General features: G+C 41.5%; 1 protein-coding gene across 2 annotated transcripts in view; it reads right to left on the bottom strand.

The window, feature by feature from the left end:
* Nucleotides 1-1,301: 1,301 nt before the first annotated feature.
* SLAMF1 (signaling lymphocytic activation molecule family member 1) overlaps nt 1,302-27,760 on the bottom strand; it is a 37,476-nt gene continuing 11,017 nt past the window's right edge. Inside the window, exons 3-8 of one of the 2 annotated variants that reach the window (XM_010360735.2) lie at nt 26,517-26,801; nt 17,370-17,459; nt 16,777-16,859; nt 12,697-12,770; nt 5,727-5,819; nt 3,961-3,994 (exon numbers count right to left, since the gene is read on the bottom strand). In XM_010360735.2, the coding sequence (XP_010359037.1) occupies nt 3,961-3,994; nt 5,727-5,819; nt 12,697-12,770; nt 16,777-16,859; nt 17,370-17,459; nt 26,517-26,801 (659 nt within the window). Of the gene's footprint in view, nt 3,995-5,726; nt 5,820-12,696; nt 12,771-16,776; nt 16,860-17,369; nt 17,460-26,516; nt 26,802-27,760 lie in introns of both variants that reach the window. The other variant, XM_010360736.2, reaches the window with a different exon arrangement.

The raw sequence follows: 27,760 nt of genomic DNA, 5'->3' as shown, positions 1-27,760 counted from the left end.
TGAAGCAAAAGTTCATGATGTGAGTCTTCACACATGTTCGTCTGAGTGAGAGTTGCAAGTTAGTCCTGCCTCCTAGCTGCCATCTCCTGCCCCAGGGTAATTATTAATAGCATCTTCTTTCATATTCCAATGGGTCTCAATAGATCACATAGTGATCTGTCTGTCATAATATTTCAGTTGCCTGTGTTCTCTATATCTCCTGCTGGATGACAAGCTCAAACACTTAGTAGGAACTTAATAACTTTGTGAATGAGTGAAGCATTGAGTAGAACTAGAAGTCTTCTGTGAAATAAACTTAGTACAGTTAACTTTTTAGAGCCTGTCATCAATCCACCTTGGCCTCCTTATCTCCTTTCAGCCTGTAAGAACTGAGAAACCAGCCGCAGTTTCAGCCAGTCTATGACTAAGTCCACATCCTTTAGATACAAGGAAGTGATGGGGATGCTAAGGTTGGGTAGATTGTGTTGTTATATCACCCTCTTGTGGCTGGTATGTGAAACTCATCACAAAATCCTTTCTGTGGTATAATCTCTAAGGTGGTAGTTCTATAGACCTCAACTCAGATCTCATTTTGGTTTCAGGTTAGATTTGGTCATCACTATTTTTTAAAAGTTACTCAGGTAATTCTAATATTTAGGTAGCTTTGGTTGTTATTGGCAGGTTTGGGCCATGCTTAAGTGACGAGGTGGCCACCTTTGACAGACTACTTCTTGGTATATAGAAGTGTATTTAGTTTTCTCAAAGCTCACCAGGGGGCCAGCATATCTCTAGATCAGTGGTTCTCAACTTGGGGAGATTTTGCCAAGCAGGGGACATTTGGTAGTGTTTGGAGACACTTGATTGTCACAACCAAGGACAGGGCATGTGCTATAAACCCAGTAGGCAGAGGCCAAGGATGCTGTTAAACACCCTACAGTGCACAGGACAGCCCCATGACAAAAAAATTATCCAGCCCCAAATGTCATTAGTGTGGCAGTTGAGAAACCTTGCTCTAGATTTTGTCCACAAGGGGAATTTGGTGGAGTTCAGGGAAGGGAATTACTCTGGCAGTGACAAAAATTAAACAATCCTTTCAACACAGTTCTCCATGTGGAGGGTGTTTCCTGACCTTTAGTGAAAGGGATGCCAAGCTAAACCTTGTCCACCTCCAGGAAAGGGACAACCTCACATCCTATCTGATCAAATCTGCCTCCTTCAGCATTTCATAACTATGGCATGGAGACATAAAGCCAGGAAATACATCATGCCATGCTACTGTGTTATAAATCCTTTAGGAAACACAAGACAAAAGTGCAATTTCCTTGATGGACTGGTTGTAATTTATTCATTTCCGAAAAGTAGAAACATAAACTTTGGAAGAAGAATCAATTCACAGTGGCTTCTCAGCCAGCACACACCACCCCCTGTAACAATCACATCTCCACTGTGTGAATGGAGGAAGTGTCCGGAAGAGCTTGGGACTATGCCCAGTTGTACTTCAGAACATCAGTCCCTTCAAACTGAGAACGGGTGTGTTCCTCCTGACTTCTCTAGAATTCAGACATGCTTGGTCAAAAGAAAACAACATTAGAGGGGAAACACGGGGGAAACTTATTGTTTTAAGCCTGAGGAAAACGCAAGCTCCCACTCCCCATAGTTTCCCATTTGGGGGAAACTAGAGAGTGGTGAATGTATCACCAGAAGGGGTTGTTTTCCCACTTGTAAACATGGTCTAGGGTGAGAGGCATAATGCCAGTGATGTTTGGTGGGTAGCCCAAAAGACTCCCTCCCCAGTGAGGTCTTGAGCCCAGGGGTTCAGGATACTTAGAAGTGAAAGCCTCTTCTTCACCCTTTGTTTCTGTCCTTCCATCAGGTAGAATTCAGCTACTGGAAAAACCCAAGTGCTGGGAACTGAGCTTCTAGGACAATCTGAGTTGTAGTAAAGGAACGGGTGCTCATAAGCCCAGGGTTTACAAATCTTCCTTAGTAGCTCCACAGTTTTGAGAGTAGACAGTGAATGAGGGTAAGGTTATACAAGGGTGGCATAGTGGATAATTGTGAGGCATTTTTGTCTGCCAACCACCTGAATCCCACTTCTATTATTTGTAGAATTCCTTAATTCATAAGAAGTGAAAGTGGAAAATGCCAGATATTCAATTACCAGCCTCCCTCGGAAATAGGACATGGACATGTGACCTAAGATTGACCACTCAATTCCAGACTTTGAATTATAAGCTAGAGATGAAAGGATGAAGAAGGGATCCTGGAGAATTCATTTTCATGGCAGACAGTGCAGCAGTAACAGTAATTTCAAGTTTCCAAGTCCAGCAGAGACAGTGAGGCAGTGGTAGAGTCTGTGCCTAGTGCTGGGGACAGTGGCTGTGCATGAACAGGATGGTCATCCCTGGGCTAGTTTTGTAATTTTGGCTGTGCCCCCAAAGCCTAGTCTCCTCTTTTCCTGCTCACTTTCAAAGCATGGTTTTGCAGAACCTTCTAGCAGTTATTGGAACCAATCAGTATCTTTTCAATAGGTTCCTTTTCTACATTAAAAAGCCAAAGCCAGCTTCTGTTGATTGCAGCCAAGAACCCTATTAAAGAAGCTGGTACCAAGAAACGAGATGCACTAAGCAACAGGCTTACAATGTGAATTGACCACACAAAGGAGGTAAGATACACGGCAATAAGGACCTGAGTTTTGAGCTGGGAAGTTGGTGCCCCTTATTATGCAATTGTATGATAGTAGCTGTTTCTTACAGTACTTGCCAGGTTTATATAAGAACCAATAAGAACAAGAAGGGCTTAAATTGAAGACAGCGTGTCTGAAAGCAAAGAATAGGAAAAAACATAGGACTTTACCAAAAAAAGGCTCTTTCTGCCTGCAGCTTGCAAAATAAATTATTGAGCATTCAATGATTTGAAGCCGTTAGACCAAAATAACTTAATTTTCTACTAGAAGATAAATTTAGTGTGAGGAGAGGTATGCAGGGAGTAGAAAGTGCCTAGGAAAGACCTTGACCTGCAATACCCCCTTGAAGCCCTGGATATAAAATACGTTCAGAATCTGGTCACAGAGAGTCTTAGCTGAGGTTCCAGGTTTGTTCAAGGGAATCAACAGAGAACTGGGATTTAAACATCATTTTGAGAAGTGAAAAAATCACCATGGGACAAGTTCCTCTTAGTATTCCAAGCTCTTTTGTAACAGCACCATTAAACATTTGCTACTTTTTTCTTTAAAACTGAATGCCATTTGCACAGAAGTGTACTTTTAAGACTCTTACATGGTTTCCAGTCCACTGTTCAAAACTCAGAGATCTCAAAATCGTTCTTTCTGTTTATTGACTGTTTAGCTTCTGGGTTTTGCAAATAAAATAATGGTATTCTTAGCTTCTTTTATACAATAATATCAGAGTGTTTTATGTATAATAAGAAATTCACCCTTCAGCCTCTATTCAATCTTTATCCTGAGAGAGAAACTGAGGCACAGAGGCTTGATCAGGTCTGCAGGTTATCATGATCAGCTCCCAGAACAAAGTAAAGATGGCCAAAATGTAAACATTTCCAGACTTTGTGACTGGTGGTCCACTGTGTGAGATAGGTACTCAGATGTCCTGGCTTTCAGTCTTTGGTTTTTATTATCCAGTTCCAGCCAAGAGCAAGATGCCCAGTCTGAACTCACATTACTATCCATTTCATCTGCCACAACACAAAGATGGAACGCTGTTATCAAGTAACGCTCTGTCCTGCGCCTGCAGCCACGGCAGAGCAAGCTAAATTCTTGGGAAGCCTCACTTCCTTGTTCATTTCACAGATGTATGTGGAAGAAACATCACCAAGGAGTTGATCCGAGAAGGGTACAGATGTGTAGCGTGTCTGTCAGAGGAAACCTGGGGCCTGGGGCCAAGTTCAGTGTTCACTTTGTTTTTTCCATTTTCCTTCAGAAAGTCCCTTTGTTGGGTCTTTGGTATCAGCTCTCTGGAAGTGTCACACTAGCATAGACTGTGATGGAATTTGTTTCCTGGGGACAAAGCAGAAGTCTGTGAGTGGAGGGACTGGATACTTACTTCAGAGGATGCAAATGAAAACAGCGCTGCTGAGGAAAAGGAAAGGGTCTTAGAGATCATGGCTTGTGCAGGGTCTGTCACAGACAGGGCCTTGTTGGGGCAGCACTTGGGTACTCACACTGCTTCTCCACCTGCAACAAGGGCCACAGCTCCCTTTCGAGCATAAGCATGCCATAATGGGGAGCATGATCTGAGGACCAGCACTCAATGCCCTGTCTTCCCCTTTGCCCTCTCCCCTTCCATCCCCTTGTAAGGCAAACCATTTGTTTTGCTGTTAGGCATGGATCACAGTCTGGGGAAGCCAAGAGAGTTGTAAATTATTGAGTTTTTAAAAAGTCTAGCGGGACTCAAAGGGAGAAGAGAAAAGTGGTATCGGTAGGAGAGAGGAAGGGGAAAAGAGGGTTATGTGCAAAGATCTCTCATGTCAAAGAAACAAATAAAAGAGAATGGGAATTTAAGGGGTTTTTCCATAAAGTGTTAACTATAGCATATTGTTATTGTCCTTAAGTAAATTTCATTAAAAATCTATATATTTTTTGAAGCTTTTGAAGTCAGGGTTTATACTTTTACTTCCCTCTTAGATATGACAGTGTACTGAGAATGGATCTCAAGTTGAAGATGGATTTCATCTTGAAATAGGGCACCTACCCAGGCATTTCTGGGTGGGTGTGTGGGTGGTAGAAGCTTTGAAAAATAAGGTGGATGCAGGCATTCGTGTGACCTTTGTGCCTCTATAATCCTGGGCTCTCTTCTGAAACAGCCCAAGTGGACCAAAGCTTTCAGCCCAGAATTTATTTCTGTTCATTCAGCAAAGGAAAGATTCCTGTCACAAGTAAACTTAGTCCCTGCTGATCTTGCGATAGGGTAGAACAGGCAAGTCTTATTTTGAGCTGCACCTCATATTCTCTTCTAGGTTTAACACCTATGCAGAGCTCCACCCCTAAATATTCTGATTAAATGGGGCTGGACAGAGTCTAGGCATGAGCATTTTTACAGCGCTTCCCTGGTGATTCTGCTTTGCAGCTGGAGTTGAGAACTCCTGGACTCCAGCTGCTGTTCCTAAACTTGAGTGTGTATCAGAATTAGCTGGGGTGTGGGTTTTTTAATATGTAGGTCCCTGGCTACTCTCCATAGATATTTTCATTTAACAGAATCCTGGATGGAAGGCCCTAGGAATCTTTATTTTTAACAAGTATGCCAGCTGATTCTGATGTGGTCCTTGGACAACTCTCAGAGAAACACTGGCAACTCTCAGAGAAACACTGGCCAGCAGGGAGTAAGCAGTGGCCCCATGTGAACAGGTGTTGGGGGTTTCATGGAAATGGAAAACCAAGGCCACAGAGACTCTTTCTTGCCTGCATGCTGTGGCCTACCTTCCCCGGTCCAGGATTCATCAATGTGTTTCATTTAATTTGTTTTTATTTTTTTAGTTTTTAAATTTTTTTTTTTTACTTTTAAGTTCAGGCGTACATGTGCAGGTTTGTTACATAGGTAAACTTGTGTCGTGGGGATTTGTTGTACACATTATTTTGTCACCCAGGTATTAAGCCTATTGCCCAATAGCTACTTTTTCCTGATCCTCTCCCTCCTCCCATCTTAAAAAAACAAAACAAAACAAAACCTTCCTCCTTTTCCCCTCCTCCATATATTCCCCCTCTACAGAGAGTAGGCAGAGAGATGTCTCACCTGGACAGACTCTGGGACAGGCTCTGTGGCAGCAACATATATGGTGGTGCAAGGGTCCTGAGCTGGGAAGGGGTCAAGTTTCTTCTGAAGAGGCTACAAGAGAAGCAAAGAAAGCAGATTAGCTGAACAGCGAGAGCTAGTTCTCACCCATCTCTCTGATGGAGAAGCACAGACTCAAGAAGCCTTGAGGCAGAACGTTCCTTTGAGTCATTTGGTTCAATCTCCTTCTCAGGTGGGAATTCTCTCTCAAATTCTCTGGAACTCAATTCGCCAGGCTTTGCTTGGACTCCCCAAGTGGCGTCTTGGAGTGCACAACCTCCCAAGGCAGCCTCATCCATTGTTAATGCTTCCCAGATGTTTTAAATGTCTTCCTCAAAAGAAACTGAAATTGGTGTGGCTCTTACAGGGGCAGCTGGAGGGGACAGAATAGCAACAGCATTTAGTCCATCTCACTCATCACCGGCTACATGCGGAGTTCTTGCATCCCACACTGCCATTTCTACTCTTTCTCCTCCTCACATATGTCTTCTCATTTGCCTCACAACCACTCTATGTGTTAAATACTATTACTCACACTTCACCGAGGACGAAGCTACAGCTCAGAAAAATCAAATGTTTTCCTAATGTGTACATGCAAGAAGTGTCAAAGCCAGGAGAACCCTGCCTTAAGCTCTTTTAACTTAAGGTACATGTCCTATCACTATTCTTCTTCGGTCACCTCAACTTATAATGACCTATCCCTTACCTAAATTCGTCAGGTATTTAAAGTCTAATTTATACATTATGGCACTCTATGCTATATTTAAAACATTCTGATATATTTATGTGTTGTTTCTCCAGTCTACACATTCCTTGAGAAGTAAGCTATATAGTTTTGTATTCCCCACAGAACAGTGTTGGACACATAAAAATAAACCCTTCAGTTGATATTTGTTGATGTTACCTTGAACAAATTAAAATCCACAAAACCTGGACAAAGACCTCAAAGTAAATTGAGACCACATCCTTGTAAGATGCGGATGCCATCACTTATAACAGGGAAGTCATTAATTCAACACTTCTCGGGGACACTGGCTATGGGATAATGCTGCTGTACACTCTCCCTGGGTATAGAGCCAGACTTGAAGCCACACCACATGTGTTTTGATGCGAGAAAGCTTGGAATTTTGTTATGTGATGGAAGGGTTAAAGAATTAGGAAAGTTTATTGGAGGAAAAAGGGATGGGACATAATTTTTCTCTTCATATATTTGATGAATTGCCATATAGAAAAGGAATTTGATTTGCCTGTAAAGTGTTTCAGGTTTAAACAAAGATTAGGATTTGGGGGAAATACTTTGGTTCAATATAATGAAGATCTTTCTGATAGTAAAAGATGCTCAAATGAGGGATAAATTGCCTTGACAGGCAATGAACTCCTATAGTTTTAAGTGCTTGGGCATGGTCTAAACCAGTGCTGCTGACTTTTATTATGCATATGAATTACTTGGGGATCTTGTTAAAGGGTTGATTCTATTTCAGAAGATCTGGGGCAGGGCCTGATTCTGCATTTCTAATGAAGTCCCAGGTGATGCAAATGCTGCTTGTTCACAAACTATATTTCAGTAAAAAGGAGCTAGGCAACACTTTGGAAGTAATGTTGTAGCAGATAATTCAAGGAGTGATTGGGTGGTTCAAATAGATGACTTTCAAGATCCCATATAATTCTTAAATACATTTTGAAGAACTTTTGAGTTTAAGAAAGAATTTCTTGCAGTAATGAGATAGATTAAGAGGTTATGAAAACAGTTTATTAAGAGACCTTTATCAACACATGCAACCTCTGCTGGTCTTCCTGTTTGGGAGAACTTTAGCATGACCTGACTTAGAGGCAGAAGGAAGAAGGAAAATAAACTTACATTTTTAACATTAATTCAGAAGTTTTAGAAAGGAGAAAAATATATAAAAGAAATCACCCATAGTCCTATTAAGACTATGTGTGTGCTTAAATGTTGGCTTCAGGATCTTTATCTAGGCATAGGGGATTATTTTAAACATAATTATAATAAGTTAGCATATTTTTGTATCTTGTCATCTTCTGTTAGGATCACTGATTTGTACATCTTTAGGGAACATCATTTATAAGCAACTCCAGGGGCATTATTTTCACATAACTTTTGTGAATGGTGGCCCCTGGAATTAATTCTGCAAGATAGTAGCTCTGATAAGTCCTGGAAGAGTTCCTAGCACACAGTAAACATTTGTTAAGCGATTTTCGTGTTATTATATTCTTTATAAGATTATTTTATAACCATTCCAAAAAGACTAAAGGCATTGTTAGTTTTTAAATAATTGTCTACATTATTACAGTCTTTATAATATAATAAAGACATTGCAAATATGAACAAAGAAAATTGTGAGAATGTGGGTAAGTCTAATTATATATTTTGTATATAAAACAATAATAATTATGTCTTGTGTGTTTAAAATATATATGAAATTCAAATAATGACAAAACAGCCACATAAATCAAGAGGTGAAATTATTGTGGACTTAACGTATTATGCAGGAGAGAAGTAACCATTAGACTTTGGTAAGTCAAAGACATATTTTACAATTTCTAGGGTAGCCACTAAAAAGACAGAAAAAACTTATTCACTAATATGTAGAGGAGAAAATTGAATAATAAAAATATAACTTAAAAAAATTTTCACCAAAGAAACCCCAGTCTCAGATAGCTTTACTAGCAATTTCTATCAAATATTTAAGGAGAGAAATAAGACCAACTCTACCCCCAAAATCCCAGAGAATGATAGAAAGGAAATGCACCCTGTAGTGGGTTGAACTGTGGCCCCAAAAGGTATGTCCACCCAGAATCTCAAAATGTGATTTTATTTGAATAAAGGTCTTCACAGATGTCGAGATAAGGATTTCAAAATGAGGTCATCCTGGATTAGAATAGATCCTAAGTCTGACGATGAGTGTCCTTACAAGCGATGGAAAAAAAGAAGACACAGAGAGGGAGGTCTTGTGAAGATGAAGGCAAAAATTGCAGATAAACAACTATAAGCCACCAAATGCCACAGATAGCCTGAAGCCACCAGATGCTGGAAAAGGCAAAGAGGATTTTCTCCTAAAGCCTCCAGAGGGAGTATGACCCTGAGGATGTGGCTCCTTATTTTGGACTTCTGATCTCCAGAACTGTTAGAGAATAAATTTCTGCTGTTTTAAGCCACCAAAAGTTTCTAGTAATTTGTTACGGCAGCCCTAGGAAACTAACACATACTCCAACTCATTATGTGAATTAGCACAAATCTTTATATCAAAACCCCACTCATTAGGCATGACTCCCCAGGTCCCTTCCAGTTCTCAAAGTCTGAATTTTTAACAGGAGAGTGACCGACTTTACCATGATGTGGGTATTAGGTAGAGTAGCTCTTTGTCATTTTGGGATCAATCTGAGGCTTGTGATTAAAGAAGAGCCCAGGAAGAACTCTGTTACTTACTTTTAAAGGATATTTGAAATATTTCTACCTCAACATGTATCCCAGTTAGATATATTCACAAGAATGCTATATACCAGCCACTGCAGTGCCTTCGTAAAAAAAAGGCATTACACAAGAGAATTACAGGCCAATCTCACTCAGAAACATAAGTGGAAAACAAAACTCCACAAAATATTAGCAAATAAAATCCAGTAATGCTTGAAAAGGACTAGACTAACTTGGTCTGCAACAAAATTAAGACCTCTTTGTCAACAGTTATCTCTGAGAAATTTCAAAGGCAAGCCACAGATAGGTGAAGGTATTTGCTGACATATCTGCGAAAGGGCGCATATCCAAAATATATGAAAAGCATATGCTAGTCCATAGAAGAAAGACTAAACTTCAAAGGAAAATGGGCAAGAGATTAAATATGCACTTTAAGAAAAAAGTTTAATATGGCCAATAAACATATGAAAAGTTGCTCAACTTCCTTAATAATTAGAGAGATGTGGAATAAAAGCATAATAAGACACATCCAACAATAGGACTAAAATTAGACTGTTAATACCAAGTTTTCATTAGAATGCAGAGCAATTGAGGCCGGGAGCAGTGGCTCATGCCTGTAATCCCAGCACTTTGGGATGCCGAGGCGGTCAGATCACCTGAGATCAGAAGTTCCAGACCACCCTGGCCAACATGGTGAAACTGTGTCTCTACTAAAAATACAAAAATGAGCAGGGTGTGGTGGCACGCACCTGTAATCCCAGCAACCTGGGGGGCTGAGACAGGAGAATGGCTTGAACCCAGGAGGCAGAGGTTGCAGTGAGCCAAGATCATGCCACTGCACTCCAGCCTAGGCAACAGAGTGAAACTCTGATTCAAAAATAAATAAATAAATAAATAAATAAATAAATAAATAAATAAATAAAGCATAGCAATCAAGACTCTCATATGTAGCTGATAGAAAAGTAAATGGATACACCCACTTTGAAAAATAGCTCGGCCTTATCTAGTCAATTTGGAGATATGCATACTCTATGATTCCGTAATTCGACTTCTAGGTATATCTAGGTATGTATTCAACAAAAATATTTGCACATATCCACTTAACGGCTTGCATATGAATGTTCACACCTGCAACTTTCATAATAGCCTCAACCTGGAAATAACCCACATGTCCATCAACAGTCAACTGGATAAATAAACTCTAGTATACTCATACATTTATATTCTATGAAGCAATGAAAAAGCATGCATTATATCTAAATTCAAAGACATGTGTGAATGTCATAAAGATAATATTGAGCAAAATAAATCAGACATGAGAGAAAAAAGAATAAAGAATTCAATTTTTGTAAAGGTCGAAGATAAAAAAGGAAAAAGCTAAACTATATTTCTAGAAGTCAGGATAGTGGTTATCTTTGGGGAGGAGAGAGGAAGTAATGATTGGGAAGTGGCACAGGAGGCCTTCAGGAAGTATGGGCAATGTTCTAGTCTTTGATCTGAGTGGCAGTTTTATGGTATTAGAAGACTCAATACTGAGGCCAGGCACAGTGGCTCACATCGGTAATCCCAGCACTTTGGGAGGCTGAGGTGGGCGGATCACTTGAGGTCAGGAGTTTGAGACCAGCCTGGCCAACATGGGGAAACCCCATCTCTACTAAAGATATAAAAATGAGCCGGGTGTGATGGCAGGTGCCTGTAATCTCAGCTGCTCAGGAGGCTGAGGCAGGAGAATCGCTTGAACACAGGAGGCAGAGGTTGCAGTGAGTCCAAATCACACCACCGCACTCCAGCCTGGCCGATAAAGCAATCTGTAAAACAAACAAAACAAAACAAAAAACAGACAATACTGAAAAATGTAATTTCTCCTCATATAGATCTGTAGACTCAATACCATTCTAATACACTTTTTCTTTTTATGGTACTTAATAAGTTGATTCTAAAATACATATGAAAGTACAAAAGAACAAGAATAGCCAAAAACTTTTGCAGAAAAACAAATGAGGAAGACTTGCTTTATCAAATATCGAGATATGCACTTAAGGGTAATTCGGTGGGCTGACATTAATGTGTTGTGTACTTTTTTGGTCAGAGTTGATCCTGACTGAGGAGTGCGTATGCGTGAGTGTGTGTGTGTGTGTGTGTAAAATGGAGGAGAGGACTCAAAGTGTGATTAGAAGCAGTTGGAGGTAGCAGAGGAGGTGCAAGTTAGTCCCCTCGAGTGTTTGCAAAGTAAGACATGCCTGCCCAGCACTCTTCTAGGTGCTATAGTGGCTACAAATAGAGGAGAGAACAGACTCCAGTCCTCAAAGACTTTCAGTCTTGCAGGTCAGCTCAGACTCAAATGTAGAACTGGAGGACAGTCCTGAACTGATGAATGTCACTGAATTTTAAATTTTATTTAATTCAAATTAATTTAAATTTAGAAAGCTACATGTGGCTAGTGACTACCATATGTCATGCTTAACAGTAAAAAAGAGGGATGCTAGCAGCATAGGATAGAGTAGTGAGGGAAGACACTATGGTAAAGATGAACCTGGTTACCTAAATATGCAGATGACAGCATAGGGGGAAAGGGTTACTCTTGGGATTCTCATCTACGTAAATTGAGTTTAGTTGAGGAAAGGATGGAGCTGGGTTGTGTAATAAACCCTCCATGCCACTAGGGGACAGTAGAAATAAGAACTTTGTCCAAGAGTCCATCTCCTGGTTCTCAGAAGTGCCTTTGCTATCTTTTGAGGCAATTTTCTAAGGTATTAATCAAAACCGTCTTTACCTTCACAACCTTTACTCAAGAATTTGCCTCTTCCTACACCCCAAATGGCCAGATTCTGGCCTATACAATACCAAGAATTGCCTTCACGTTGAAAAACAACAGTGTCTCTACATCTAACCATGATGCTTTTAGTGTCTCTATCCCTTCCTTCTAGCATATCTGCTTCTTAACTTCACCATGTATCCAGTTTTTCCATCCTTCACTTCTTAGTCCGATGATCACTCTATCAACAATGCTTTCTTCTATCTCCAGTCTATATATCATCTTTCATCTCTTTAACCACACTCTAGCTAGAATTTTGAAGATCCTACCTTCCTTGTCACTTTTGCACTTTGTAAATGCCTAAACTTGGATCAGTACAACATGTCACACAATAGCTTTTCCAAACCTTCTCCTCTCTCCTCAAGCCTGCACTGTTTTCTCTAAAAAAGGAAATAATTGAGTAACATGGAGCACTAGGCTCCCAGAATGCCAGACCTGGAAAGATGCATACATACAGTATTTATTTCCAGTTTCTTCATTTTTTTGCTATGAAGAAACATGACCAGAAAATTATCCAGTATTACCCATTATTAGTGACCTTTAGGAGAACTCTTGTTCTTGACTCCTGTTCCCTACTTTCCTCTGCTCTGGATGGAAAACTGTGAATGTCCAACAGGCAAGGTAGACTGGCCAGGAATCCTGTAGGAAACATGACAGGTTCATCTCAAACAAAATATAGAACTTACACCTGGTTTCTGGACTTGGGCATAGATCGTAAGGCTTTTTTTTTCCATTGTTGTCTGGTAATGGTCCGTTTTACCTGGTGAAAAGAAACCATAATGGTTATCTCCCTCTGGTCCCCAGCAGGAGCTCCTTACTCAGACCTGTCTGGTCTTTACTGTCCTTTGCATACCCACTTTCCCCAAGGGTACAATAGAAACAAAGCCCTGAGTCCCAACCTGCCTGCACATTTGTCATATTGTCTTAGGTTAGTTACTTGATCACTCTCGGCCTATCTGTGAAATGGGATTTGAAATACCTGCCTCGCGGGGCTGTTGTGATAATTAAATGAGATACCACTTGTAAAGTGTTTAGAACATTGCCTGATGCATAACAAATGCCCAATATGCATTAGGTGTTTTTCTCATTGGTGTCCCATTCAATTACTTTAATCTCCGTTGTTCAATGTGCATATCTGGTCTCCTAATAGGATTCTAAGTTCTTTGAGGGCAGGGCTAGTTGTTTATACCTGTTTTGTATTTTCCAGCTGGTAGTATGTTGCTTCACTCGCAGCTTTCTCACCTCCCTATTTCTGGGGGAATTGATGTGTGGGAGGTAAGGGTGGGGGGACATGTAAGAGGGATGTTCCAACTGGGACTATTTAGAAAATAAAGCAACAATGTCATTCTGTTGCCCAGCCTCTGGAAATTTTGCTCAGGGCCTAGGGTCTCCGGAAATTAATAAGTTGCAGAACATTTTAATTGTTAGCCAATTTTAAAAAGCTTTCTTTTAAAATTATAGGAGTAATTTATTCTCATCATAAAATAAAAATTGTGAAGAAATATATAAAAAGTATAAATCCCCTTCCCCCATTAACCAACCCAATTTCATTCCCAAAAGAAACCATATTTTTCAATACTTGTGAAAAGAAGTGGGGAAAAAAGAGAAGAAACCATTTTTAAACATTTGATGTATATCCTTGTAGATCAGCTCTGTGCACAGAACTTTCTGAGATGATGCAAATATTCCATATCTGCAATGTCTAATACATGTTACAGACATGGGGCTATGGAGCACCTGAACTGTGACTAATGCCACTGAATTTTAAATTTTATTTAATTCAAATTAATTTAAATTTAAAAAGCCACATGTGGTGAGTGACTACCATATTAGACAATGCAGTTCTAGATATTTGCTATACTTATATAGGCTTTTTTTTTTTTTTTTTTTTTCACACAAATGGTGTCATTCTGCACACACTTCTCTGTAACTTGATCTTTGCACTTAAAATGTCTTGACGCTAGGCCGGGCAAGGTGGCTCACTCCTGTAATCCCAGCATTTTGGGAGGCCGAGGTGGGCAGATCACGAGGTCAGGAGATTAGACCATCCTGGCTAACATGGTGAAACCCCGTCTCTACTAAAAATATAAAAAATTAGCCGGGTGTGGTGGCAGGTGCCTGTAGTCCCAGTTACTCGGGAGGCTGAAGCAGGAGAATGGCATGAGCCCGGGAGGTGGAGCTTGCAGTGAGCCGAGATTGCGCCACTGCACTCCAGCCTGGGCAATAGTGAGACTCTGTCTCAAAAAACAAAAACAAAAAACAAACAAACAAAAATGTCTTGACACTTTTCATGCTGGCACAGTAGACCTATCTCATTCTTTCTAAAGTTGCACAGTATCCTTTATATACATCATGCAGCAGTAAGGATGATGAGAAAGTGGCAAACTGAAGCATGGAGGTTTATTATGGGCAAAGTCCAGGCAGAAGCAATGGAGGCTAGACCCAGAGGAAATCACAGCCTTTAGGATAGACTTATTTTAACACCAGTTAATTTATTCTCTTAAAAAACTGGGCTAGGCACAGTGGCTCATGCCTGTAATCCCAGCACTATGGGAGGCTGAGGGGGGCAGATCACGAGGTCAGGAGTTCAAGACCAGCCTGGCCAACATGGGGAAACCCTGTCTCTACTAAAAATACAAAAATTAGCCAGGCGTGTGGCACGCACCTATAATTCCAGCTACTCAGGAGGCTGACACAGAAGAACTGCTTGAGCCCAGGAGACGGAGGCTGCAGTGAGCCGAGATCATGCCATTGCACTCCAGCCTGAGTGACAGAGCAAGAATCTGTCTCAAAAAAAAAAAAAAAAAAAAAAAAAAAAAAAGAGGGCACGTCTTTGAGGAAATAGCGTTTTTAGGAGACCACATTTTTCTTTGGAAGGGAAAGGCCCAGTGTGTATGTGGTGAGCACGGTGGAATGTGCTGCGTGAGGGTGTGAGTCTTGGGGAGGAAATGTGGGGCAGCCACTGATGAAGTTCCAGGAATTCAAGGAAAGTCAACATGGGATTTTTTTGCATGGGTATGAGTACGGTGTGCCTAGTGGTTTCAACTTCACTTTTTGGTCAGAGTTGATTCTAACTGAGGAGAGAGTGTGTGTGTGTGTGTGTGTGTGTGTGTGTGTGTGTGTGTAAAATGGAGGGGAGGACTCAAGAAGCAGTTGGAGGTAGCAGAGGAGGTGCAAATTAGTCCTTTCAAGTGTTTGCAAAGTAAGACATGCCTGCCCAGGACTCTCCTATGTGCTGTAGTGGCTACAAATAGAGTAGAGAACAGACTACAGTCCTCAAAGAATTTCAGTCCTGCAGGTCAGCTCAGACTCAAATGTAGAACTGGGAGGACAGTCCTAAATGGTCAGATAGAAGGAAGAGGTGAGGTTGATTGTTGCTGCTTAAAAGGATCATTGGACCAAGATAATTTAGTCTCAGGTTATTTTTCCCAGTGCAAGAATAGATTTTTAGGAGTAAGCTCAACTCAACTACAAGTCACCAAGGTCTTAGGCTCTAATGAAAAAGTCTTGGCCTTAAAATTAGGACATCTACATTGTAGGCATCATAAGTTGCGTGGTGTTGGACAAATCATGTCATCTCAGTGGGTCTTTTCTCTTACCATAACTATAAAATGAGGGTGTAGAGTGTCTAATATCCTTTTCAGCTCTTACCTGAAGCATAAAGTCTTATGTTACCATGATTTAAAATATTTTAAATCTGTTCTAGGTATTGTTTCCAGATGCTTCCAGTGCAGCCTCTCCTGGCCGTAGCACTTAAACATTGCCATTTTAACTCATCTACTCTAAGAGATTTGTCTGTCTATCTATCTATCTATCTATCTATCTATCTATCTATCTATCTATCTATCTATCATCTATCTATCTATCACCCATCAATGGGAACCACTGTGTTCAGTGTTTTCCGTGTATTGATACCAATCTTCACCACAATACCATGAAGTACTTAATATTACCCCCATTTTGCAGATGAGAAGTTAAGTCATTTGATCACACAGCTTGTCAGTAGCAAAATCTACATCTGAATGTAAGTTTATCTAATGCCTATACCCACATTCTTAATCAATGTATTCTCCTGGACATGAAATTGCCAAAGAGTCCATTGAAAAGCCTTCAGCATCAGGCTGCATTCTGACGATTATATCATTAGAAGCTGCCAATAGAATTTCTTTAGCAAGGTTTTGTGAAAGGTACAGCAACTAAATATAAATTTTACCACAAGTTGGAGGCAGAGTTTTGTGTGTTGCTAACTTACAAGGGACAAATGGTGAATGGAGATGAGGTGAGGATGGGTATGTGTGTTGGGGAAGGTAGTGGGGAATTGTGGGATGGGGAGAACTATTCCCTTAGAGCATAACCATGTGATAAGCGAAGTGTAGTTGAGGAAAGAGTATGGCGTAGGATCCCAGCAATTTTGCTAGGTAGGTAATGTGGATAAGTTCAGTTCAGTTTTCTCATCCTGAACATCCAGAAATCTCACTATTTTCTTATAGTACAAGCTAAATGTAATTGCCCTACCCCCAACCCGATAGGCTGTCAACCTAATTTCTATCTGAATCACGCATCCCTCCTGCCTGGCTAACTCTTAGATGGAGGAAATGAGACACAAGTAGGTCGCTGTGCTATGATCTAGATTTTTTATATAAGCAAAACCAACATCAGAGTGCTGAGGTAAGGGCTTTTCTAAGGTTGCATGTAGATGACATTGATCTACTTGAGAATGAAATCAGTCATCGGCTCAGTGTTCTAAGGACCAAGTTCTATTTTACCATTGGAAGGCAGCCAGGGCATCTGTCCTGGTCTTGGGTCAGGACATTTTGACTCCAGTATTGGTTGGTAGTAGTCAAGGTGGCTGAGGGGAGCACAATGCCCTGAGATATTGAATCACAGGGACATTTGGAAGAGAGGACAGGGGATGGTACCTCTAGGCACTTAAACTGCAGGGGAATAATTGTGCCTTATTGGTTTCATTCTAACTTTGGTGACTTTTTGGATGAGATCCAAGAATTTTCTGAATTCTGTTCCCAGTGAATACTCTTAAACCTCTTGCACATTTCTTCAGCATTCTGCATTTACCTTGACAGCAGTGCTAGTCACACTAAACTGAAATTATATAAATAATGTCTCTCACATTAGAAACCTGTGGCTCTTCTATTTCTCTCCATAGCCTAGTAGAGGGGATCAAGACATGTTGAATTAGACTGAAATAAGCAAGGTCCCAGGATATGTTTATCTACTATTTTTGCAAAGGTGGCCCCATGCAGAAAACCAAAGTGGTAAGAGTAAGTCCCAGACTGTGGGGAGAGGTCCCCTGCTTACCACAGAGAGTGTGATAAGAATCTCTTTATTGCCAGACACCTACCTCTTTTTCTCAACTGTAGTATTACCACCATGATGAGAATCATGATGGCACCCCCTAACAGCCCAGCATACATTGCCCATGGCTTTGTTTCTGGAAAACAAAAAAAGAAGTCAAAGAGCAATCTCAAAAGTATTCTGAGCTTAAAAACATCCTACATGAAAGTGGGATAATGGAGCCTCATGTTCTATTTCTGCATTCTCTCCCAAGGGAGATGTTTGTTTTCATGGTTTTAGAGATCAGCTTTAGACCACTGGAAAATTTTTGTATCTGTTTTCTTATTCTAATTTCTTTCACTATAGTTTCACATTCTTAATTTCATAAAGATTTTTCTATCCAAATGCTTTATATTTAACTCAACTACCACATATCTAAAATTAAATTATCTTCATCTCTCCTAAGTCAATCTCTCTGCCCAGTTTCTCCATCTTAAGATTGCTAATGTGTCCTGTATCCATTTTGGGTAAAGAGAACATAATGGTTCCATGTGCCGTCCCTGTGAATTCACACTATTCTCATGAGACACTGGGAGGAAGAAAGATTTACTTATCTATTTTAAAAATAAACATAATAGTGCTATTGCTGTCCTTTCATGAAAATAACTGTGTTAAACCCAGCAGACCTGAACTGAATGGAAAGTATTTAGTCTTTCCTCTAAATCATCTTCATGTTTAAAATTAGCCTGAGAACTAATCATCAAGGCTCAAAATCAGAAAGAAAACTTGTATTGCTTTCTCTCTTTTACCCACTTTATCAAATTCTTTTGAACTAGGAGCAACACTTTGAAAAACAGTGAATGAGAACTATTGCCCCCAGTAAACAAGACATGTAGGCCAATAAGATAATAATGAACAATTATTGAACATTTGCAACGGGCCACATATTTTTAGTGCATCACGTGTACTGACATATTTAATCCTCACAATAATCTTACAAGGTAGGTACACTCATTACTCCCATTTTATGGAGAAGGAAAACAGCCTGGAGAACCTCAAGAACTAGAGCTTGATTTAGGAGTAGAAATGTGGCTGAATACTAAAGACAGAATTCTTGGAGAGTCAGAGAGACTTACGGACTTGGGAAAAGTTACACCAGGGTAATGAAACAGTGGGGACCAAGCTGAAGCACTAGAGTTCTAAGTAGAATATTCGCACTAAGGTTCTAAATAGAGTAACACCAGATGCTAACATCAATGTGTAAGGGAAACTTATGAGGATGATTGTGGAATAAGCCTGCTTGTTGTTGAACCTGTGATGAATTTGTGGGGCAGAAATTGAAAGAAAAATCGTTGGGTTCCAAAGGAACAGAATCATGGTGGCCAATAGCCTGAACTTTGTGTTTCATCAGCCTATGGAACTGATTCATGGTGGCCCCAGGCTACACCCCATACTCTCCTTCCTGCTGCACCCTAAGCTGTCCACCATGCCTGCCCAGCCTTGATGCCCAGGCCAATCTTCCTTTCTTTCTGTCACCTTTCCTGACCATCCCAGCTCTTGTTCCTCCCTCTCCCTTGGACTCCTGCAGCACCAGTGGTTTATGTCATGTATCCTAGAACCTGAGTTTTGGCAACATCATCTTTACCATGGAGACCATTTTCAGTGATGTTATTTGGAGCCAGATAGATAGGTTCATACTGTGGGTCTACCACTTGATAGCTCTGTGACTACAGATAAGCTACTCATACCCTCTGTGGCTTCAACTTCCTCATCTGTAAAATGAGCATAACAGTAAGTTCACAGTGTTGTTCTGAGAAACCAATACAGTAATGTATGGAAAGTGCCCAGAGCAATGTCTGGAATCCATCATGTGGTCAGTAAGTGTCAATTACTTCTGCTAGCCTCAATTCTCCAAATAGTTGCTAGGTTCTAGGAGGCCAGAGAACATCTCTTACACTACTTTAACAGCTCTCTTAGTACTCAGTACATAATAGAGTCTTGGTAAATTCTTGTTGACTGATTGGAAAGACAAGAAAATGAGTTTGATCTCAAGTCCAAAGGAGTCTCTTCACTGGTGTCCAGAGATGCTTCAGTCCCATCTGTTCTTTACTTATGACTTAGTTTCCCTATCTGTATAGTAGGCCCAAGTATTTTTACACTTGATGCTCATCCATTTGTTGCTATTTTCTGATTATATTTACATGGAAATCAAATGTCAGAGACTCCATGCTCTTAGGAATTTGGATAAAAATGAAAAAAGTGCTACTATTACAGTTTGTTCAGGTCAAGCTGCACGTGATTTCTGTAATTTCTGGAAGTAATTTCCTTGTGGTTCTCTAAGTCTTTGCTCATATAACTCTGCTTGCTCTACTCTGTGCTTCCTTGGGTACAAAGTTTAGTCCCTTCATCAGTGATATGGTTTGGCCATGCCCCCACCCAAATCTCACCTTGAATTGTAATAATCCCCATGTGTCAAGGATGGGGCCAGGTGGAGATAATTGAATCATGGGGTGGTTCTCCTGTGTTGTTCTCACGGTAGTGAATAAGTCTCACACGATCTGATGGTTTTATAAATGGAGCTCCCCTGCACAAGTTATCGTGCCTGCTGCCATGTAAGATGTGATTTTGCTCCTCATTCGCCTTCAACTATGATTGTGAGGACTCCCCAGCCATGTGGAACTGTGAGCCAATTAAACCTCTTTCATTTATAAATCCTCCAGTCTCAGGTATGTCTTTATTGGCAGGATGAGAACAGACTAATATGATCAGTTTCCACAAACAAACCAAAAAACGTTTTTAAGAAAACCTACACCAGTAATTTTGTGGGCTTAAGTTCTCTACTGAAGATTGAAGGCTCCCAGGAAGCAAATTCCATTGTGAACCAGGCAGCTTTCACCACCCAGCAGGCTCAGACCCTCTCTTTCTCTTCCCATTTCTGCACAAGCATCATCTTCCTCCATTCTTGTACAGAACCATCCAACCCACACCCAGATTCCTCGGGGCTCTCCACCTGCCTTCTACCATTTATTAAGGTACTATCCTAAACAAATATGATTCCTTTTCGAAGAGGAATTCTAGTAGCAGTTCCTTGATTATAATGTGTTTCTTTGAATATTCTATTTTTCTACCTAGTAAGATGTAGAAGTCCCACTTTGATTGCAAATTCCATGAAAGTAGGTCCTGTACCTTATTCTTTATTTGTATCCTCCATTCCACCCGAAACAATATAGGGCAAGAAGGAACTCAGTATGCACTCGATGAACTAAGTTAAATTAAATTAGAGTCCACAAAAATGGATCTGGAAAAATATTGTAATGTGCCTTTCTGTTTAAAAATTACCAGAAGGAATGCAGGGTCACCTGCTGAATGGCCCAAGGCAGGAATCAAAGGGAAGGAGCAGTGACCCACTTGGCTTATACTTTACAGTGACAAGATGGAGCCAGGAGGCAAGTGTGTGTCTGTGCCATCGGCGCTTCACCTGTGCTCCCATTTTCAAACCACCATTTCCTGTGGCAGAAGCTCCAGTTCTTCTTCTCTTTGATCAGTCATGTAGTGAGGCCTCTATGGATGGTGATGCTGAGAAATCAAAGTTGTCCTGGGGTCCACAAGCTCCTGTCTCCTTCATTCACAAAGAAATGCTACCTGAACATTTCTGAACCAGAGGTTTGGAACTCCCCCTACTCCCGAGGCTCTTAGAGGCAACTGAGCAGGCTGGTCAAGAACTCACATGCCATTTGGGAAGAGTACTTTGCTCGAGTCTCCACCCTGGGCCCTCCCCATCTATTGGCTGTGGTTTAAACCTGATAACTTGGCAGACAGTCACACCTCCAAGGAAAAAGCCAGAGGGCTTTTTTTTTCTTGTCTCTAAGTCTGTTGTCACAGAAACACAAAAGCGTCTCTCTCTCTCTCTTCTCAAGTCCCCAAATCTTATTTTTTTTTTTTTTTTTTTTTTTTTTTTTTTTTTTTAGGAAAGATGAAGAAGAAAACTAAAAAGAATCTGAGAAACAAATGTAGTTCACCCAAGAGATACTGCGATGTTAGCCTAACGGTGGGAGCATGCCGGATCTCCTTCCTGCCTTTCATGTGGTTCTGTAAGCAAAGGCTGCCATCTTCAAGAGATAAATTTTTGTTCGTGGCAGTTTCCATTCAGAACTGGGGGTGGGGAAGGACGCTCGTGAACCATATACTAATTTAAGTTCTGGGGCCATCAAGTGAACATTTTACAGAGTTCACAGCTTCCAGAAAAATCCCTCATAACCAGTATTGCAGAGGCTACTAGCTCCAGTGCGATTTCGCTCATGCTTTCGTGGTAATATGAGTCTTTTCTGGGCGTGTAGCTGCTCAGCTAGGAGCTATGTGTCTCAGCTTCCCTTGTAGCGGGTGTGGCCCCATTACCAGGCTCTGGGCTGTGTGAAGTTTCCCGGTTTTTTCTTTCCACCATTGTTGCTACGCTCGCTAAATTGGGAAGACCCTAGAGAGAAACCTGTCTTTGTGCTTGGAACATCTAAGTGACTCGGAAACAATGGGAACTCCCTATTTGAAGAAATGACCTTGCTAGAAAGGGGAAGCCTCCCGAGCTCACTGGCAGGCGTCAGCCTTTTCTTTCACCGAGCTAACTCAGACGTGCTGAGCCAGCGTTTTGCTGATCTACTGAAAAAGATCCTCTCTTCAAGATGAGCTTCCAGGGGCATTCCTTTTTAGATTCCTTCATTCTAGCACAGCCGTATCTATTTCAGAATACAGTCATTGAGGATGGCAGCAAGTCACACACTGTCCAGAGCTGACCCACATCCACTGGCTTCACATGACCTAGCCAGAGTACTTCATAGCACCCTAGGATTTGGACTTTGCAATAAAGACGCTTCATCATGACAGACATTAAAACACTGGAATGGCAATTGGAATAAGGATGAATGCATGACCTGAACAAATGTCACTTAAAGAAAAAGATTTCATGGAACATACAACTTTTTGCATGGTTTCACTTAAGTGAGTCCTGTCAAGAGACAGTGCTCACATCACATTGCATTCCATCTCATCACATCATTAACCGCTGCGAGATTTTCATTAATGAAAATGAAAAATGTCTTAATATCACTGTCCTGATGACAGATGGTGAAGCAACCTCTAATAAACCCTCAGACCTCACCCTTTCATCCCAAGACTGGGGTTTCCCTTTGTATGCCCTAGGAAAAAAGTCTTTGTTAACTGACAGTTGCTGCTTTGGCTCGGGTCTCATCATTTTGATGGATGACTGCAATAATGGCCCCCAGGAACTAGTTTCTCTTTCTTACCCTTCTTCCTTGCCCCCTTCTGTTCTCAATACTACTGGAGTTTCTCTTTGAAAAGCAAGACTGATGGTGTCACTCCTCTATCTAAAACTCTTTATTAGTTCCTATCACCTACGAGATAATACAGATCAAGACCCAGCTGTATCTGCTCCTGCCTCTGCCTGGAATGTCTTTCATCAGCTTTGGTAATTTCTACTTATTTTTAAAACCTAGTTTATGTCACATCCTCTGGGATGCTCTCTCTAATCCCCTGAGACAGTGTTAATAATTCCCTCCTCTTTGTTGCCTTGCATATATTTCCATTTTACATAGGTCACACTGTCTAATCTAGGATCATCGTTTACTTATACAGCTGTCTTCTGCCTTAAGGAAAGGATCATGTCTTTTTTATCTTTGTGTACTCGGCCCCTAGCACAATGCTGGAATATAGTAGAGCCTCAGTAAATGTTTTGTCAAACTAAGTGCAGTGTTTTAAGAATTGGTAGTATCCATTATTCATTTGCAAACACAAATCAACGTACTAATAAAATTGTGTTTTCAGTATTTAGGCAACCTGGTATACTGCGAAGGGCAGGCCACAAACCAGCTGTGTGATCTGGTTCTGAGGCAGGGAAGGTCTGGTCACCTATCCCTGCAGGCTGGCAGGGCGGAGAGGAGGCATCTCTACTTGTATTACATGTTGAATTGTGTTTCCCCAAATTCATATGTTGATTTCCTTAAACTACGGCCTTATTTGGACATAGGGTTTTCACAGAGTTAATTGAGTAGAACTGAGGTCATTAGGGTGATGTTATGGGCTGAATTGCGTCTCCCCTCTCCCAAATTTCTATGTTGAAGCTCTAACCCCAAAGACCTCAGAGGCAGGGTCTTTAAAGGTTATTAAGTTAAAATGAGGTCATTAGGGTGGTCCCTAATCTAACTTGACCGATGTCCTCATAAGAAGAGGAAATCTGGACACACAAAGAGACACCAGGAAAAAGAGAGAGAGACCGGGGTGTGAGCACACAAAGGAAAGACCAGGTGAGGACACAGTGAGAAGGTAGCCATACGCAAGCTTAGAAGAGAGGCCTCAGAGGACCCCAAACCTGCCAACACCTTGACCTCAAACTTCCAGCCTCCAGAACTGGGAGAAAAATAAATTTCTGTTATTTAAACCACCCAATCTGTTGTACTTTATTATGGCAGCCCTAGCAAACTGAGATAGGTGGGCCCTAATCCAATATGACTGGTGTCCTTATAAGAAGAGAAAATTTGGACACAGAAATACACATAGAGGGAAGATGATATGAAGAGATAAGGGAAGACAGTCATTTACAAGCCAAGGAGAGGGGCCTGGGAGAGCTCTTTCTCTCACAGCCCTCAGAGAAAAACAATCCTGCTGACACCTTGACTTTAGACTTCTATCTCCAGAACTGAGAGCCAACACATTTTGATTGTTTAAGCCACTCAGTGTGTGGTCCTTTGTTACAGCAGCCTTAGCAAACTCATACACAGTGGCAAGCCTCTATTTGCAGTTCTTATTGACACACACACAGTGAATCAAGGACTGTTGACTCTGGGAGGGACTTCACTTGTTCGCCCTTTTCATTTTACTGAGGATGAAACAGAGACCCAAGAGAGGGAAACGGCTAGATAGTTCTCTTACAAACCGAGCCAAGATCCTGACAGGGCCCTTCCTATGGTGCCAGGTTTCTACTGCTTCCTGTCCCTCCACTCCTGACAAGAACCTGCTTCCTACTCAGTAAATCTGGTTCCTGCTGGTGCATTCTTGGTCCTCAGAGTGGCTTAGATGGGTAAGTCCATCTTCACATGTTTTCTTAGAACAGTCCTGAGCTGAGTTCCCTTAGTGTAAGCTTTATGGTCCACCAACACTTTGGTATGCACTAATTAAATTCTTTTTAAGCTACATTGAGGAGCATGAAGAAAGTTCTGCCCCTTTTTTGGGATAGGCCAGGGTAAAATACTCAGTGCCCTGTCTTTGTACTCTAATAGGGCAGCTATACCCAGAGATGGCTGTGCTGAGGTAAGGGTTACTGCTTCTTCATTTAACATTTAAAAATACTTTATATTTATGTAGTTTTTAAAATAAAAATTACATTTCATTATGGTTTATAAGGCATTTTAAGTGCATTATCTCTTTCACTAATGCCTATGAGGCTTCCAGAATCAGGAAGTCTAGCTCCATCACTTGCTCTGTGTGTGACCTTGCTTAACCATGTTGTAGCTTTGTTTCCTCATCTGTGAAGTGGGGATACTAATACTATCTATATTATATTGTTGCTGTGAGGATTAACTGAAATGCCACATAACTGGCACATAGTAAACCACAATGACCCACCAGTTGTTGCTATTTAGAGATGAAGAATCTAAATCTCAGAAGGGTAGAGGGACTTGATCTTGTAAGTAGAAAGGGCAACATTGGCTCTAGGACTTCCAGGACCACATTCTGTAAGTTACCCACTATGCTGCACTGCTTGCTTGTCCTGCCAGCACCTTCTAAATGACTGTGGGTGGGCTGAGCGCTCTGAACTGGGGGGTAGCCTCTGAATATGGTTTGTATGCAAGGTGGGCAAGCAGCCAGACATAGCCAGTAAGTGAGCAGACGGGGGACTCTGGCTATGAAATGTCTGGGGAGGAAACATGCAGGGGGTTAGACTCATTCAAGAACTCCCAGGGGCACACTGGAGGCCAGGTGGGATTTTCCCAGCAGTCCATCTGGGAATACTCCGGGGGAGTCTCTGTGACAGGCAGTGCTATGTGGAAGGACATTACTTGGCTGAATTCCCCTGTCCCTCGACCACGACCACCTGGGAAAGCCCTCCACATGGACGCCATGGCTACTGTAGACAGAAGACCCATTGGAACGATTCCTATGTACCCCTCAGTGGATGCAGAGCGGAGAATGTCGGGGTTTAAGAAATGCCTTGCAGAGCAAGCACCCTGGTCCTACAGGCCCTGAACCTGCCTGAGGCAGGGACACAAGATCTGTTAGTAAAAAGGGCCTGTGTTCTGTTCTGTATCCAAGTGGTTAAATGGGCTTACTTAATAAGTTCTGTCTTCCTTTTGCTGACAGAATAATGATGCTTTTCTTTCTAGAGGAAGAACAGTCAGAAGATGTAGGTTTAGGGGTTAACTGCACATTTACAAGCCAAAGAAACTTGAAGAGGGTACTTAAATGCTATGAATGTCACTTTCCTTATCTGTAAAATGAAAGTAGAATAACACCTATCTGGCAAGGTTATTGTGAGGATCAAAAGAGATTATACAGTTGAAAGTGTTTTGCTAATGATGAAGCGCTATGCAACTTATCATTATTCTTCAAACTTCACAGTCCAGGTCTTAGTCTCTCTTTCTGACTCTCCTGATCCTGCTATGGGATTCACAGTCCATTCCATAAAACGAGGCCCTTCACTATATCCTGTGTTTCATTATTAAGCACATGTTCTACATCTTATCTTTACAATGAATTGTTAGAGAGGAGAGATCACATATCATATTTATTCACAATTTCTAACCAGGTAGGTGATCAATAAATACTGATTGATGGTGAAGAACTGCCCCAGCATTAGTGGAGCATAGACTTGGGAGCCAGGCCCGCCCACCTGCACTCCCTCACCCAGCCAACCTTGCAGGTTGGAGCCAAGGCAAGAGGCAGAGAAGGCAACGCCTTGGAGACTTAGGCGCTGGGTCTGGCTCTATCACCTCCTGTTGGTTTCATCAACTGCGAAATGAGCTTAATAATGCCACCCTAGTCAATATGAGAGTGAGCTCACTAAATGCACATGGTAAACTTTTGCAAACTATAAAGAAAATGTAAAGTATTATTACTAAGGTGAATGCCATGACTGGGGAGCAATTGGGTCAGGTGAAGACTGAGCCCATGCTCATTAAGGTGGCACATAGGCTGCCACCAGTGTACTCACCTGAGTGGTCTGTCCTGCATCTGGGCCACGGGCTGAAGGTCTGGGAATTGTTGCTGATGGCATTGCTCACAGTGCAGATATAGATATTGTCAGCATGCTGGGGGCCGAGGGTGAGGGACAGGAGGTGGGAGCTGTTGGCTGGGTGCAGTGGGTGGGTGCCTGCCTTTTCACTCCAGCTGTAAGCCACATGGTCCCCCTTCTCCGCTGTGCAGCCCAGTATCAAGGTGCAGGTCCCGTTCTCCTGGGTCTTGTTTAACACTTTAATTTCTGGAGTGGAGACCTGCTCTGTCAGGAGTGGGAAGAAGGGAGCCATCACTGAAATGAACCCCTGGGAATTCTCACTTGACCTTTTTGTTAGAACAAAGTACAGCCTAATAGCATTTTCCCTCCCCATCAGTGTGATTTATTTCTAGTGGGGAATCTACTGCTTCACACTGTCCATCATGCACCACTATATCCTTTCCAAGACCACCTTGGGATAAAATAAGAATCTGCTTTTTAGGCCCCTTCTACCAATATTGTTAGGGCTTCACTCGCCCTTCCTGCTGTTCTTGACCTAGGTTGCTATTCTCCTGTCTCCTATCAGTGGAGTTTGCTGTCAACTAATCCACCATGGTTTTTAGTTGGCTTACGTTGTTACTTCCTAGACCTAAAAGAATGACTTTTTAGTGGTGGGATTTCATCTATACTGATGTGTGTGGGAGGGGGTGTGTGTGTGTGTGCTCGCACACACGCGCATGGGTGAGTGAGTGGGTGGGTGTGTAGTAAGTGCTTTTGTGTGTCTGAGATAGGGATAGGTCCTCAAGTATAACCATAGGCCTCATCAATCTATCCCACTCTAAGGCCATGAAATAGGCCAGATAAAAGGTAAACTCTTGCTTATTTAACAACTATTATAGGACAAGCACAGTGCTGGTTTTCACATTCATGATCTTTTTTAGTCTTCTCAACAATTATAACTCTAGTTGTAATTATTCCCATTTTATAGATGAGAAAGCCAAGTCCCAGGGAGGTGGAATGTCTTACATCTCACAGCTTCTAAGTGGCCAAGTTAAGATCTGAACCTAGGTCTATCTGACTTCAACACCCAAACTCTTCCTTTGGCTTGAGAACAATGCCATGGTTGCAGAGACCACATTTTCCAAAGTAAGAATTTGATCACAAAATGTGACAAAAACAGGTAACATAGGAACCAAAGGATGGAATGTCTGGAATCCACACCGTTTTGGAAAATGCATCCTGTG

Source organism: Rhinopithecus roxellana, chromosome 8 (assembly GCF_007565055.1).
Source record: "Rhinopithecus roxellana isolate Shanxi Qingling chromosome 8, ASM756505v1, whole genome shotgun sequence".
Classification (NCBI taxonomy): domain Eukaryota; kingdom Metazoa; phylum Chordata; class Mammalia; order Primates; family Cercopithecidae; genus Rhinopithecus; species Rhinopithecus roxellana.
Note: the sequence above shows the minus strand (reverse complement) of the source record. Positions and strands in the feature narration are given on the sequence as shown.